Below are 18,040 nucleotides of genomic sequence, written 5' to 3' on the forward strand. Positions count from 1 at the left end.
ACCAAACAAAACAAAAAACTCAACAAAAGAAAACAACAACAACAAAACAAAAACTAAAGTAAAAACTAAACAAAACACAACAACAGCACAACACAACAACAACAAAAACAAAGCAAAACAAAAAACTAAACTAAACTAAAAACAACAACAACACAACAAAACAGAAAGGAAAAGAAAACAAAACTAAACTAACCTAAAGACTAAACAAAACTAAACTATAAACTAAACAAAACACAACAACACAATACAACAAAACACAACACAACAAAGGGGGTAGGGGTAGATGTTAATAAAATACAATTTAATGGGTAATTTAATGAATAACATTTTGTATACTTACTGCTTTTACATTACTGTAATGACTGAATTTAGTGTTGGGATTGAAGCAGATGTTAATAAAACACAATTTAATGTTTTTTTTATTATATAATATTTAATGAATTATATGAATAATACTCTGTATAACTACTGTTTTTACATTACTGTGATGGTTGGGTTTAAGGTTGGGGTGGGGTAGACTTTAATAAAATACAAATACATGAATAAAATAATAAATAAAATATGCCTTCTAGCAACAACCGATTCAACAGGTGTGTCTCGACTAATTTCTAATGACTAAATTGAAAAATAAAACAATATGAAATAAAATATTATGAGTATAATGATGTGGTCAGTTAGATTAAGTTGGACGCTGAATCCAACCTAATAAGATTGATGGATGGCAAATATTACTAAATGGACCTTCAATTACACACAAGTACACACCTATTCACAGAAGAGATTAATGAGAAAGGTGAAAAGGCAAGATGTTGTACAACACGGCATTTGTGTGAATGCAGGGTGTGGTGTGAGGAGAAGAAAAGATCTGGAGGTCAATCTCAAGAGAGCTGAACTGATTCTAAACTGAATAGGTTTTATGTGAGATTCGCCTGAGAAACACCCAATGACTAAATGTAGATAAATTATTTTCCAAAAAAAAACATGTATTGGTAGAATTCAATATAAAATAGTACATTTTACACTTGCATAGTCAAAAAAGATCCAAAGTCAGAGCTTCTCCCATCTTTATAATTATCACAGGTCGTAAAACAACAGTAAGGTGCAGCAGGTCAAACACACAGGTAGCCATACCTGCTTCGTAGTCTGCTCAGAGACTCGTCAAATTGATTTTGCAGGAACAGGTCCAGTGCAGCCATGCAGTCTTGAAGATCCGCGGACAGGTCAGGCTTTTCTGACCTAAAAAACATAACGGTTGAAAATTGTAAACAAATGTTGCTCTAAAACAGGGATCGCTAACAGATTTCAGTTGCTACCCATATCAAACACACCTGAACCAATTAATTAGGACCTGTACACCACGTGATAATTACAGGCAGGTGTGTTTCATATGGGTTGCAACTGAAATCTGCAGGAAGGTGGCTCTCCAGGAACAGGGTTAGCCACCCCTGCTCTCTAAATGATAATTACTATTGAATTTACTAGTAATGATATTGCTGCTATTTTTATGATGCCCTAAAAAGCAATACATATATTTTAAAATTAAATAAATCTATAAACAAAAAACACAAATGGATTAATATTTATTAAAAATAAAATTTTAATAGTAGTTTCTAAATGCAATATACACACGCACGCACGCACGCACGCACGCACGCACGCACGCACGCACGCACGCACGCACGCACGCACGCACGCACGCACGCACGCACGCACGCACGCACGCACGCACGCACGCACGCACGCACACACACACACACACACACACACACACACACACACACACACACACACACACACACACACACACACCACTATTTATTTCTAATGGTAATGCATTAAATTGAATAAATAAATAAATGTTGATTTATTATACTTACAATTATTATTATTTTTTTAATGCAAGAGATAAAATAATAATAAGAAATATGGTTTTATTGCTTATGGTAATGCATTTAATTGAATAAATAAATAAATAAATAAATAAATAAATAAATAAATAAATAAATGTTGATTTATAATATTTCTAATTATGATATTCTTTATGCAAAAGAAAAAAATTATGAAAACAATTTATTGCTAATGGTAATGCATTTGATTAAATAAGTACATAAATAAATGTTGATTCATTTTACTAACAATTGTTAATATTTTGCTAATGCAAAAGAAAAGAATTATAAAAACAACAATTTATTTCTTATTGTAATGCATTTGATTAAATAAATAAAATAAATAAATGTTGATTATATTAACAATTATTAATATTTTTTTCAATGCAAAAGATAAAATAATAATAAAAATAAAATGACTTATTGCTAATGGTTATGCATTTGACTGAATACATAAATAAATAAATAAATGTTGATTTACTATACTTACAATTATTATTATTTTCTTAATGCAAAAGAAAAAAATATGAAAACAATTTATTTCTAATGGTAATGCATTTGATTGAATAAATAAACAAATAAATAAATAAACAAATAAATGTTAATTTATTATACTTTAAATTATTATTATTTTCTTAATGCAAAAGAAAAAACAATAACAACAACAATTTATTGCTAATGATAATGCATTTAATTGAATAAATAAATATTTACATGTTAAATAAAGATATACACATTGATTTATTGAGATATTCATTCTACTATCTCATTTTTTCTTTTTTAAATAACAATATTAAATATCACTAATAAACAAATGGAACAAAACATTAACACTAATCAAAAGGTGCAGATCATTTCATACGCATAAAATTCAGTTTGGGACAAAACCACTGCACTAAGGCAACACAACAGCTTGTGAAATGACACAAGGAAGTAGTGATCAGGTGTCATGCTATCCGGGAAGCCACAGGCAGCAGGTCTTTCTACGCATCTGCAGAAAATCGCACACTGCCCCCAAAAAGCCTGTTTCGTGTGAGTGTGAAGTCACCGCTATACTGCAGAGAATATCCCTCCAGAGCTGCTCGATTTAGATACAGCAGCAGCACGGAGGCAGATGTCACCTTCACACACACTGAAACAACGGTTAACGAGTGTGTGTAGCATTAACTCAAAAATATACTAAGAATGTGATTCATAAAATAGAGTACACTGATGGAGCCAGAATGCATATTGTAGCAAAGCTGGAGTATCATGTCTCTTGAATAGACAGTAATGCAATTCAGATCTGCAAACTGATTTTACTTTTAAAGAGATACTTCACCCAAAACTGAAAATTCTGTCCTCGTTTAATCACTCTTCACTTGTTCAAAGCCTATTCGTGTGTTTTTCCTCTATTGAACACAAAAGAAGATATTTTGAAGAAAGTTGGAAACCGCTAGCCATTGACTTCCATATTTATTTTTTCCTACTATGGATTTAAATGTTTACAAGTTTCAGCTTTCTTCAAAATATCTTCTTTTGTGTTCAACAGAACAAAAAAACTCATAAAGGTTTGGAACCTCTTGAGGGCGAGTAAACGATGAGAACATTTACATTTTTGGGTGAACTATCTCTTTAAATAAAATAAATAATCATCATATAAAGTAGAGTGGGGCAGCACAGTGGCTCAGTGGTTAGCACAGTTGCCTCAGAGCAAGAAGATCCCTGGTTTAAGCCCCAGCTGGGTCAGTTGGCATTTCTGTGTGGAGTTTGCATGTTCTCCTCGTGTTGATTTCCTGCGAGTGCCCAGGTGTCCCTCACAGTCCAAGACATGTGCTAGAGGTGAACTGAATAAGCTAAATTGCCTTAGTGTATGTGTGTGAATGAGTGTATGGGTGTTTCCCACAGGGTTTATGCAGGAATCCTAAAGGTATCTTCAATACCTTTTAAAGACTTTCTCAGAATTTTTGCCACTAAGTTCTAATCAGTATCAAACACTTAATAAGCAGTTATTAATAAACTGTTGTTAATAAACAGTTAAACAAATCAATGAAGCACAACCATGCAACAGAGCTCAGATAAGCTCAAAAAAAACAAAGCTTGAATGAATAAATTACGCTGTTGTTTTCAGCAACAGGCTTAAGCCACTGTTTAAACGCATCTTTCTCCAACCAGGAGTACGCAAGCTTACATTTTCCCATTTTGCTGTCTGTTTCGCTCTATGGTTTTGCTACATGTGAAGGGCATCACATCACCCTTCCTCGTTTGTTGCAAATTACGTGACATCACCCAGACGGAGGAGCTTGGCCAGACGTGCCCCAGCCCGAAATAATCGCAAGGATCGAGCACGTCGTTGTTAATACTATGAGGAAAATAAATATATTTATGCTTTTTTTGGAGTCAAACACGGGCGACATGGTGGCACAGTGGGCAGCACATTCGCCTCACAGCAAGAAGGTCGCTGGTTCATGCTCTTAGCTGGGTCAGTTTGCATGTTCTTCCTATATTCGGTTGCTCCAGTTTCCCCCACAAGCCCAAGATCATGTGCTATAGTTGAATTGGGTATGCTAAAATTGACCGTGGCGTATGAGTGTGTGTGTGTGTGTGTGTAAATGAGTGTGTATGGATGTTTCCCAGTGATGGGTTGAAGCTAGAAGGGGATCCGCAGCGTAAAACATATGCTGGATAAGTTGGCGGTTCATTGCGCTGTGATACAACCTTGTCTTGTACAACCCAAAATTAATAAAGGGACTAAGCCGAAAAGAAAATGAAAGAATGAATGAATGAATGGAGTCAAACACTTTGGACAATGCTAGAACAAAATGTAATATCTCGTAAAAACCAGATTAATGCTTTTAATACCTTTTAAGGGCCTTGATTTACTCATAATTGAGTCATCAACTTAATACTTTTTAAGACCCCGCGGACACCCTGCCCCAGTACTAGGTTGCAGCTGGAAGGGCATCCACTATGTAAACATGTGCTGGATGAGTTGGCGGGTACGTTCCGCTGTGGCGACCCCTGATAAATAAGAGGACTAAGCCAAAGAAAAATGAATGAATGAATAAAGTAGATTGAATACACAAAAAACAGAAATGAAGAATTAAACGTATCCCATGTACAAATTGGTAAGAGCTATATGTTCGATATAATGCCATTGTTTAATTAGATTATAATAAACTGAATTTTAAAAAATGTTAAAAAAAACGTCTAGTTTAAATCAAAGTCTGCCGACTGATTTTAATGGGAAGAGCTCAGGACATTTTTGCCAGAAAGATCAAAAGGATGTATTATTAACATGCTCCTGAGAGCCTTCTTTGTTTTATTCTTAATGTAATTTTCTTGTTAAAGGAAAGAGTGCTGCACACATATCTACATATCCATCTAAATGCTGTCTACAGTATAGCACTGTAAACGTATTTCTCCTAACAAGAAGTAAATTAAGAATACGATTGAAACTTTAGCAAAGAATTTTTAAATTCTACATTCTACAGGCATTTCATCTAAAATTAAAATAATACAGTAATTCACAATGTTTGAAAGATTGTACATTTTTATCATATAAGTGGTTCAGTTTATTGTCTATAGATATTTTACTTATACATTTCAGACAGCATTTAAACTTAAGCTTTTCAAAAAAATTATAATATCATTTGCTGTTTTTTTAGTGTATATTAAATATTGCTTTACAAGTTTCAATAACTGCTTGCTAATTTACTGCGAATATAGGTTTACAGATACACAGAATGACAACGAGGTGGCTGAATGCAACAAGAGAGTAGGCAACACTAAAATGGTTTTAAAAGTAAAAAGTGTAAAAATGCAACTGTATAAACTGTAACCTGGTTAACATGTAAAGTAAGTAAGGTAACTTTATTTCTCCGCATGGTAATGTTGATTTGCAGTATAGCCATTATCAGGTGTTTAACACAAACACTGAACATCATAACACAACACAGTAAGTTTCCTAATCATATAGTGAATAACCAACACAATTTGCAATTTGTACGTTTTTGATTTAGTGGCTTATTCATACGATCTCATTCGAAAAATTTAGTACGATGTGCTTATCCCCCAATGACGGTCGGGTTTGAAGGTGGGGTTATGTGCCATGCCTCCTTTTTAAAATTGTACATTTACATACGACTGAACCCATACAACTTCATACTAATTAGCCACTAAACTGACAAAACAGAAAATACTTACGTTTCCTCGTGAGATCAGGCTGGAATAACCATTAATTGACTTTTCCCTGCATGACACTTTTATACTTTTTCTGTTGACATTAGTATAGCACTTTTTATTTTTCTCTCTTCTTTTTTCTACATTGTTACATCTAATTTTGATACTTTAGCTTCAAGTGTGTAACCATGATGGTGTTAAGCATATTAGTCTATATTACTTCTACATATTAGTATTAGTATTTCTCATTTCCACCTGCTTTTGAGTTTTTGTCTATGTAGCAAAAGGCACAATGGACCTTTTTCACAAGACGCATTTAATTGTCAATCTTAAATGCTTGAAAGTTTTTAATATTTAGATTTTCAAAAACGCATGTATATTTATATGTATTACGTATGTATTACATACTACTCGGCTTAAATTCTAATCTTAGTGTACTTATATAGCAGTGGTTCCCAACTTTTTTTTTGCCTGAGACCCCCTTTTCCCCTGGAAAAAATATTGTAAGGCCCCCCTCCACATTTAATGATATTATCGCTCCTGTAGGTTTGCAGTAGGAATGACAAAAAAAAGGTTGCTTTCAATCAAACGGTATGTTTATTACTATATCTAAATACGTTCATGCACAAATAATAGGCTGATGTAAAATTTGTATTGTGGATGATTCATCTGCAAATGTCTTAATTATTTGGATGGCCTCATGCATTCGTTAGCAAGTACTTTGATGCAGATAATGCACTGTGGCTGGGTCAGGCACTCTTTGTTTAGAGAAAATGAAATAAAACCATAGTTCAGGTAGCTATCTTTGTATTTCCTGCAGTTCGTGTTTCCAGTATTGCTAGCGCTGCGACCCGAAATGTTTGGAACTTCCTCACCGGGATCCAGTATGCTTGGGTCATTACTCTTTGTGGAGGATGAATTACGAATTTGTCAAATTTTTGGTCAGTCGGGGATAAAATAAACTAAGGCAACATGATCGTATTAACACAAAAGAATGAATTATGGTTATTTACCATAAAAATAAAATAAAACAAATCATTTTACGGTTTCTACTTAAGCATACAATTCTGATAATCACAGCTGCAGTTTTTTTACCATACATTTTACAGTTTATTGACCTAACTGCTCACAAACACACTTTTCATTCATTCATTCATTCATTTTTCTTTAGCTTAGTCCCTTATTAATCAGGGGTCGCCACAGCGGAATTAACCGCCAACTATTCTGACATGTGTTTTACGCAGTGCATGCCTTTCCACCCATAACCCAGTACTGGGAAACACCCATACACTCACATTCACACACACACACTATGGCCAATTTCGTATTTAATTCACCTATAGCGCATGTCTTTGGACTGTGAGGGAAACCGGAAAAGCCAGAGGAAACCCACACCAACATGGGGAGAATATGTAAACTCCACACAGAAATGCCAATTGACCCAGCCGGGACTCAAACTTTCTTCTTGTTGTGAAGCTACCAACCATGCTGCCAAACACACCTTTGTAACTATCAATTAGAGCAGTTGTGTTTTTTTTTTCTACATAGGACAGCTCATGCTAATAGAAAATGTCTATATCAGCATAAAGTGACAAACACAATCCTAATTTAGGAGCGCAGAAAACCAGCTCCACTCTTCCTTCAGACAATGAGAAGGAAAATGTCAGAGATAAAAACCATCAAAGCTCATTGTATCTCCGCATAAGGGACACATTCTTCTAATGACAGCACCATTTGAAATTAATTTCCAAATTGAGTTGAAATTCGTAATGGTCTTGACCTCGGCCTGTTAAGATTACAGCACAGCCTCCTAATCCAATAAAACCAGACAACCTCTTTCAGTTCTCTGACCCTGAAGCATTCTGTTGAAAACAACTATTCATAAAGCGTTTCAGTATGTGGACAAATGAGCTGGGAATTGGGAGTATGTAAAAAAAGACAATGACTTTGGCCTTTCTCCACTGAAACAAATCGAATCAATGAGTGTGACTAAATTAGCAGCACGTCTTTGCATTCCTGATGATGGCCCACACAGAGATGCTCTTTATGGGTCTGCTCAGCCAATAACAGCGCGACTTGAGTTGCTATTAGACCTATAGAAAGAGAGATAGGGTTTGGCTGGCGGGTTTCTCCACCTCCTAATGCCTGGCAGATGACTTCAATGCTTTTGTCTGACTGCTGCAAACATGGAGCATGGTTTCCGGCTCAAAAAATTTCTTCTGCAGTATGAAATAATATGGGATTTTTAAGAGTTTTAGGATGCTATACAATAAATCTGATTATCTTAGGGTGTAATGTAATTTAAAAATTACTTATAATAAGTATTTCACTGTTACTTATAAGAATTCGATATTAAATATTTAATTGTGCATTTACATTTCCTCTATTTGTTTTTAAATTAAGATTTAGTTTGATGGCATTTAAGAAGCCAATTTAAAAAGAACTCTGAAATCAATCATTATATATAAAAACATACTATAATGTTAATGTTATAATCAACTCAAATGAATGTTTTTCAGTTCAAATTACATATGAAGACATAATTATTAGCACTCCTAAAATGTAACATCTTTTCTAAAAAAAAAAATAAAAAAAAAACTTCCAGAGTATTAATTTAACAGAGATGCAAATTTGTAAACATAGTTTTAATAACTACTTTCTTTTGTCTGTGCCATGACAACAATACATTATATTTTACTAGCTATTTACAACATACTACATCCAGATTAAAGTGCAATTTAAATACTTAGTTACATTCTTAAGGGGGCTATTATATATATAGGCTCATTGCTGAGGGGTTGAAAGACCCACCCCTGACAAAGGTCCAGAATTTGCCCCATTCACATGCTCATTTGTCTTATTTTGACTGCTGTGCTATCCCAAATTGTGAAAATAACCCATCGGATCCTATGTTAGTTCTCGTGACTTCGGCTAATCAGATTTGATCAATGCAAAATTGGTCCAACATCCAGGTGTGCAAGAAAACACACAATCTGATGTAAGAGGAGTCATCTTTTAATATTGTTCTACGGTATTGTTTTTAAATTAAAAAAAACATGTTACAAGTAACTTTTATTCTAAAACTTGGACCTTATCCTTGAAATAAAAAATGACCAAGAAAAAGCTGTGAAGCACCAAAGGTGGGCTATTTTAAAATTTATTTAAATACTAATTTGGTACAGATGTACTGTTTTTTTTTTTTTTCAAGAGATGAAATCAAGAATTCAAGAATGAATTCTGACTGAAAATTCTGACAGAGAACAGTTGATTGTGCTGGCCAGTTTGTTATTTGCCTAATAAATGCCAATAAGCTACAGTTTTTTTTTTTTATTTAAAACTTTAACAGATTCCTATTTTTTCAAATGATGTAATATAATGTAATACATTTACTGATATTACTGAAAATATTTCTTTGTTCTATATATCAAAAAGTGTGCATATGATGACCACAAGGCAAGCGAATCCAGCGAAAAGTTTATTTTATTTTTTTTTATTTCAGCCAAACTAATAGAAACAAGAACAAAAAAATATAATAGGAAAAGCTATGAAAAAAAAATCTTATTCTGTAAAACATCACTTATACTATCACTTGCACTTATACAAACACACTTATACAGAATACTATAAAAAAATACATTTCACGAAAAAGGCATTTTCTTAGATTTAAACAGAACAGTGGTGGAAAGAGTACTGAAAAATCATACTCAAGTAAAAGTACCATTACTTGCCTAAAAATCGAGTGCAAGTAGAGCAGTACGAGTAAAAAGTTGCCTTTTCAAAAGTACTCAAGAGTAGTGAGCATTACGCTGTAAAAATGCATTTACATGTAATTTGGGGATGAGTCTAAACGTAACATTCTATAGTGCATTTAGCTATTGTCCAGCAGACACACAACGTCATCAGATGTTAATATTAGGTTCGATTTAGGTTGTGATGTCAAGGGAACCAAAATTCAATGTCTAGCCAGTGTCTAAGAACAATGTTATTTGAATGTCCAATAACGACGTCAAATGGTGTTGATATTTGGTTGATTTTAGGTTGTTTTAGAAAGTGACCAAAATACAACGTCCAGCCAACATCTTAAACCAACGTCATATTGGCCTCAAATACTGACATTTATTCGTCAAGTATAGCAACCAAAATCCAACATCTGATAGACGTCACAGTGGTAACGTTCACACAACGTCAAGCTGTAACATCAACAAAATGTCCTGATGTAGTTCATTATGATAAAATTTACCTTATATGTGCGATCAGATTGGACGGGAATCACAAGACTGATTTTTCTAATCCCCATAGACAAGTATAATTGAAAAAAAGTAGTGGAGTAATAGTACCGATATTGCACTAAAAATTTACTCAAGGGAAAGTAAAAGTAGACATTAAAACTACTCAGTAAATTACAATTACTGAGAAAAGATACAGTAATTTGAGTATTTGCAATTTGTTACTTTACACTGCTTTAAATTGCATTATTAGAAAAACAATTCTATTTCCAAAAGTAAAACTTGAGTTCACTTATTAACAACCAGCTTTTTAAATGTTACCATCCTAATGATAATATATATGTCCTCTCTGACTCTCTGATACTGTATGTGATATCAGAGCAGGATCATTTGCATGAATGAACAACAGCGCATGCTATGAGTCTGGCTAGCAAAAGGAAGTAGTCTGAGATTTGTTTAGCAGAGATAGAAATGAACGTCCGCTCTCCGTGTACCATCTGCGCAGCTCTCGACAAACTAATTGTTGTGATGCTAAGCGATTCTGAAAAGCTGATGCCGCCCGGGAGCTAATTGACTACTGATGATCATCACCGGAATGATTGGAACAAACAAGCTGACTCAAAGACACACACACACGCAGTGCTAGGAGACCAAACAGTCTCACAATACACTTGATGCTAAACGCTCCAACAATAGAATTCTATAACACATGCAAGGGCATCCAAAACAATTATACCTGTCTAATGTTTCCAAACCATCCCCGTTTTTCCGGTTCTGCAGCCTGTAAAAGCATTCCCCTGTTAAGAACTACTCTTCAATCCCTGCTAAAAACACACGCTCTTACCCGTTTGACAGAGTTTCTGCCTCTCTTGACATTTTCATCTGGTACAGTGAGATCGAGGAGAGAAGGAGACACGAAAAGGAGACGCAGAGTACTTCACAGTGTGTGTAAGAACAGGCCTTCGCTTTGGCTCCTGTCAGCAGAACAGCAGCTTCCCTCTGGCTACAGCACACACACATTAACGCGCACACACACACACTCTTTCACTCACTCACTCAAGCTGCAGAGAGGACAGAGGGGAAAGGAACGCAGAGCTTAATAAGATTGGGATGACTATCACACAGAGAGAAAGTGAATATTCTCATTGCCTCTTTTTCCTGATCTCCCTGCCTACACACACACACGCATACACAGGAACACACGCACACACCACCACAGCCTCCTCCTCTTCTCAGTATCACCCTCATCCTATACACTGCATCCTGGGCTGTGATTGGTCAATGGTAAAACGGAGGTGGTTTCAACTTTAAGGCTCCGCCTACAAATGTTTGTGAAGTGGACATCACGCTTCTGTGGTCAAGTGACAATCTGAGCTCCACAGCAGTCAAAAACACTCGATACAATGACAGGCCTGTAAATCAGTGGAGATCATGAGACACTGAGGACAGCTGCGGACCGCAAAATCAGCACAAGGAAGTGACATGGCCTGTGGCGTGTTCGGGAGAAAGGGAGAGTCAGTTAATATAAGAAATGCTTCTGTTTTAGTATATATCGTGGAAGCACATGATAAAGCTGATTGGCTGATAGGACCACAGTGAGCTGTGATGCTAAAGTCAGCAGGCAGGGGAAAAACTGAAATCTTAAAAAATAAATCAGCATAAAAGCATTTGACTTTCACTGTTAAATGAATGTTTGCTCTTTGAAGATCTTGCAAAATGATTCAAACTATTTTTTAGATGTTTTTAGATGCAATTGTTGTTAGTACAAATTTAAATAACAGTTTTGTCCTATGAAACACATTCAAATTTAATTTATTCCTGCATGTGAAGGCAAAGCTAATTTACTCTGAATGACTCTATTTATCAACATCACAGGCAACTTTGCTGCTAAACATTTTTATAACAGAAACAGTTATGAATTAATAATGAATAGAAACTATATTATATACAGTTGAAGTCAGAATTATTAGCCCCTTTACGCTATATATTATGCTTTGATAGTCTACAGAACAAACCATCGTTATACAATAATTTGCCTAATTACCCTAACATGCCTAGTTAACCTAATTAACCTAGTAAAGCCTTTAAAATGTAATTTTAAGCTGTATAGAGGCGTCTTGAAAAATATTTTGTCAAATATTATTTACTGTCATGATGTCAAACATAAAACAAATCAGTTATTAGAAATTATTTATTAAAACTATTATGTTTAGAAATGTGTTGAAACAAATAAACGGGGGCTAATAACTAATCTAACTTCAACTATATACTATATATAGACTTTCTCTGGGTCTATAGTTATGTGTTTGATCAAAACGCAAATTAGCTTTATTCTGTGAACTACTTTATTCTGTGAACAACTTGTTATTTCTTCCAAATATAAAATAAAAGCTAGCATTTCGATCACTTTTTGTTAATAAAAATAAAAAGATGTAATGTTTTTTTGACATCTTTATATGAATTTAGACAAAACAATACCAAATTCCCTTTAAGAAAAGTATTTTTACTTGGTGAGCATCTTTGAAACCCCTCTCGGGCAATGTGGGTTGTTGCTAGATCAGATATGCTTGTTCGGAAGTTAATAGGAAAATTTATATTAATTATTAAATGTCCTTTTTATTGTATTTTGTAAACATCTACCCGTACCGTCACAGTGATGTAAAAACAGTAGTCATACAGAGTATTATTTATGTTATTCCTTAAACTACCCAATAATTTCTATTTTATTAAAGCCTACCCCCACCCCAAACCTAAACCCATCACAGTACTGTAAATATATGATTGTTATACACGGTTAATAAATTTTGCCATATTAATGTACGTATTCACAAATGTATCCTATCTAGACTTTATCTGCAGTATGCTCGGGCATTCTGTCTAAATGGGGAAACATCAAATTTTCCCAAACTGTTTGTCAAGCTTATGATTACGTTACATATTTGGAGTCACCAATAAAATTAAACAACAACTGTCTCATAAGTTTCGTTTTCTAAACGTTCAAATCAAACAAAATCAGCATATTTTTCAGGTTGCCTGAGCTAATGCGCATGCGCACTCAAAAGGAACGAGATCACAACACCAACCCCATTTATTGCCGTTCTACACTATCATCCTCTGGATAATGATCGTCTGATCGCGCTGCTTTTCTAAAATAATTTGCATCTTGGTCTTGATGGCTAATCTCATCCAGAAATAACAGTGATTCTTTGTTTACAAGTTTGTGGGTGTTTGAGTAGTTGCTGCTGTCATGTGATGTGCATTTGACAGGACGAACTGTACCTCGTTCATTTCACACAGATTACAAAACCAAAAAAACTTTTGTTATAAAATGCACTTGGTACATTTTTCAGCTTTATGTGGATATATTTCTTATGTCTGTAAAGCAAGTATTCGCTAAGATTGATCACTAAAAAAATTGTCCAAAAAGCACATCAGGACTGAGGACCTGGAGAAACCTCAGTCTATAGCAATCGATGATGGTCTCCTGTATTAGTAGGCGGGGCTTCATTCGCTACAGTGACCGTTATACTTTTCCTCATTCAGAACTATACGAGTGACACATATTGTGTATTTTATACAAAGAGCTTAGAATGACCAAGGGGCGTCACTCAATAGAACGTTCCATTGCAACAGCAGCGCCCAGCAACAGCCCCGGATTCCGCCATTTTGGAGTGAAAGCGATCGGCTGTCCATTGGATCTTATTGCTGTTGCGATGGCAAGCAGCTGGTTAGTTTTTTATTTATTTATTTAAAAATCGCATTAAAGCTGAGGTACAACCTGAAAGACAATACAGCACTTACTATCACAATCATCAGCACTTTTAATAGTTTATTTTACAGACTTATAATATGCTGTTGCTCTATTGGAATTTTCATTCCAAAATGGCTGGCGCGCCATCTAGTGGCTGTTTATCAAATCGCACTAGAGTGTTGCCTCTTGGTGATTCTATGCTCTTTTTTCTATAGTCTTTGACAATACCAATGTTTAAACTTGAAAGCTTTGTGAAATCAATATTTGGTGGAAAAACCCTGATATTCAATTCATAACAAAATCAACTGTCATGAGATTCTTTAAAAATAGAAAAACAAATAACTCCCTGTTTTAATCGTTTTATGCTGTGTATTAAGAGTCCTTGCAAAAAAAAAACTAGATTTATGATTTAATTTTTGAGTAAAGTGTCCCTTTAAGAAAATGCAAATGTGTTTTTCAATGCAGTAATCACATGTACCTATGCCATTATATTGGTGCACTTCCAGCACTCGATTAGAGTAATGATCATCCTAACTGCCACGACCTTCAGATTACATTTCAATAATCCACTAAAATTAGCCTCCTGTTGACTGAAGACCAAACGTGATGGAGCTTTATACTGTGTTGGGTGTAGTACAGCTGATGTGGAGGCCATCTGGAGTGAACATCTGAATAATATATGTGAAAGACGGTAGGAACCTGCCCTTTATGAGAACAATCATTAAATCTTCTTAACGAGATGTTTCTTTCTGAGCTTGACTGTGTGACAGTGTGTAATAAAGGATTGAGGTTATTAAGAACTATAGCCGAGGCCTTTATAAACATTATTTATAATATGCTATTAACAGATTTAGACATCTCTTCTAATTTAATACACATGCAATGCATTGTGGGAGGTAACACGATAGTGTCATAATACCCGTCACACCACTGAGGTAATAGGAGTATTAGTATGTGTTTCTCTTATGCACGAACAAACAAGATTCTAGATCTTTTTCTTTTACCACTTAATGACAATAGCAAAATGCAAAGTAGAGTTTTTAAAAGAAATATGGAGGTGTAAACCTACCCGTAATCAGAGATGACAGAGTCCAAACCATCTTTCTCTATAATAGGTGACCTAATAAACAAAAGAGGAAACATTTTTATACTCCCTGATATTATTATCAACTTCTCGTGTCAGATTTCTGTTAGATAGTCATTTATTTGGTGCGCGCAAAATTGTGAACACACCTCTGATTTTCAAGTTTGTCTAATAAAGTTAAAGATTTTTAAAAAACAGATTGACATGGCTTTGATAACGCAGAAACAGTTATTCTCAAAAGCAAACAAATTAAAATAAAAAAAATTACCATCTCAAATAAGCTTTATAATCAAACTAACTAAAATGAATGACGAAAACTGTCAACATGATACCAATGGATTGAAGGTGATGCAACATATCCACAGAGAGCTGATCTTAACTGCCATTTTTAGGCATGAAATTTAATACAAAGCAAAGCATACAGCACATATATACTGTACATACGTATATATTTATACATAAACATATAAACGTTGCTGTCAGAAGTAGACAGTGTCTGAATGTTCATTATAAAAGATATTTTCAACTTATTTCTACCTCTAATTAAGGATGACAAAGAACTTCGCCTCAAGCATGTCAAAATAATGAAAAGGCTGACTTTTATATATTATAGTACAGGTACAGCTTTAGTAAAGGCACAGCTAAACAGATGTGTTTTCAGTCTTGATTTGAATGTGCCTAAGGTTGGAGCACATCTGATCCTTTCTGAAAGCTGATTCCAGCAGCGGGGGGTGCAGAGGAGTAGATAATGGCACCTGATGATTCACCCTGCTTTAACTGAACCCTTGGAATTTCTAGTATGATATATGATACTAAACATCTGAGTAATCTGTTATGTATCTGTAACATCTGTATACCTGTCATGTATTGAGGTCCCACGCCATTTAGTGATATATAGACAAGTAGAAATACTTTAACATCTATTCTGAATGCAAGTGAGAGCCAGTGTGTAGTCCTAAGGACAGGTGTGATGTGCTCTGACTTTCTGGTTCTTGGCAGAATCCTGGGAGCAGCGTTCTGGATGAGCTGCAACTGTCTGACTGTCTTTGTGGGAAGGCCAGTGAGGAGGCTGTTACGGTAATCCACCCTGCTGGTGATAAAAGCATGAACCAAGTCCTTAAAGGAAATAAAGCATCTAATTCTTTACGTACTGCTTTGACATCTGAAAATCATATCTGACTCCAGAATAATACCAATATTCTGAGAGGGGTCTGTGCTGTGCTGTGCAATCAGAGCTGTATCCAATGCTTTTTAATGCGCTCACCTAACCCCACCCGTCACAGTGACGTCACTCACTCTATTGAGTACATTGTGTCTGACATTGCATTGCTGAGTGATGCAATATCAGCTTGCATCATAAAGGCTGCATCCAGATACTATTGAATATTCTTCACTTTTTCAAGATCAATGCAAGAATGAGCAAAAAGTTGCTGGCTGCAGTTCACTTAACTGCCACTAGCTAAACTAAAAACTAGATTTGTACAAATATATGCTTTAAAGTGACGGTTCACCCAAAAACTTTTTCTACCATCATTTTCTCAGCCTCCACCAGTTTATTTCTTCTGATAAACACATATTTGGAAGAAAGTTGTTAAACTGGTACCACTGACTTCCATATTAGTTTCCACCAGTCTCCAAAATATCTCCTTTTGTGTTAGTTTTAGTTGAACTATCACTTTAATTGCTGTCAGTGGAAAAGACAAAGAAAATTTGTGTAGAAATGCATGCTGATGGGACACTCACTGGGATGGAGATGTGGGGCTGTCCAGTGACTCTTCAGTTTTGAGTTGATTCCTAAAAGCAAACGAGACCGTGAGCAAAATCTGAGCTTTTTTCCCTTAATTGTTGAGCCATTATAATCTCAAGATCCTATTTCATCAGCTTTTAACAGTTTTCTAAACATGACACCCAATGAATGACTCATTCACTGTTTTGTTAACACAACCTCCTATCTACAAAATCTATGTGCACTACATAAACACATACACACATATACTTTCACACCAAAAGTTAGTGTACAGGAAAAAAAAAAACATATAGTTGTATTTCAGAAATTAGAGATTTGGTTTTAGCGAAATTAACTTTATCATAAGTTACGGTGTGTCAGGAACATCTACTTGTCTGTTATAAAATAATAAACACAGTTAAGCATTAACAGACAGAAGCAAGCAGCGCCTGTGATGTCATTGTTTTTTATATGAAGGAAGTTGAGCTGAAAGGAACAGGTATCATCCAATCAGCTCTCTCCAAATGTCATACATGTTATGACATCACATGCTACATTGTTGACATATGCCTTCTGATTAACCTGACACTTGTTATGTTGTTACGGTTCACATAACTCCATAAAAAAAAACTACTGAAACTTTGTTTACTTATCTTAATTAGAAAATGTCAATAATTAATAGTTTTTTCCAATGATGCCAAACTATTACTTAATGACAAAGGCAAGAACCATGAAAAAGAACTATACCCAACAGCAACTTTTTTTTATTTTTTAACATTTCCTTTGTGATAACAAACTGTCAATATATTAAGACTTGTTATATAGTCTTATTTCTTTATTTTTCATCAAATCTATTGGTTCACAATAAGGTGACTGGCTTTGAACTAATGTATAATGTTGTTTTTATCAGTTCCAATGCCTTTAGAGTTTCTTTCTTCAGAGAAAGTCTGTGTCTATATTTAAAAAGCTGAATAAAAATCCACCATTAACCTAAGCATTATATGCTGTTGAAAATTATAAATGTTAGAGTTACTAAAATGGCTATATTTAAGTAACTTTGAAACCTGTACAATATAAACTGTTTGTGTTGTACGAATGCAGTGATTTGTTGAAACACAACGTTCATCAAACAAGCACCCGAAACCATTGAATTGACATCCGTAGTTCTCTCATTTATGCAAATTGTCTTCCTGTCTCTAACTTACC

General features: G+C 34.7%; 1 protein-coding gene across 7 annotated transcripts in view; it reads right to left on the reverse strand.

The window, feature by feature from the left end:
• ttc39a (tetratricopeptide repeat domain 39A) overlaps positions 1 to 18,040 on the reverse strand; it is a 48,827-nt gene that overhangs the window by 30,536 nt on the left and 251 nt on the right. For 2 of the 7 annotated variants that reach the window (XR_012384188.1, XM_002663097.7), the window contains exons 2-4: positions 16,852 to 16,902; positions 15,094 to 15,144; positions 1,132 to 1,236 (exon numbers count right to left, since the gene is read on the reverse strand). Coding sequence is in view for 6 of the 7 variants with exons in the window: in XM_002663097.7 (XP_002663143.1) it covers positions 1,132 to 1,236; positions 15,094 to 15,144; positions 16,852 to 16,902 (207 nt within the window). In the remaining variant the exon portion in view is untranslated. Of the gene's footprint in view, positions 1 to 1,131; positions 1,237 to 11,117; positions 11,498 to 15,093; positions 15,145 to 16,090; positions 16,199 to 16,851; positions 16,903 to 18,040 lie in introns of those variants that run through there. The other 5 variants (XM_073910168.1, XM_073910167.1, XM_073910169.1 and 2 more) reach the window with 5 other exon arrangements.

This window comes from Danio rerio, chromosome 8 (assembly GCF_049306965.1).
Source record: "Danio rerio strain Tuebingen ecotype United States chromosome 8, GRCz12tu, whole genome shotgun sequence".
Classification (NCBI taxonomy): Eukaryota; Metazoa; Chordata; class Actinopteri; order Cypriniformes; family Danionidae; genus Danio; species Danio rerio.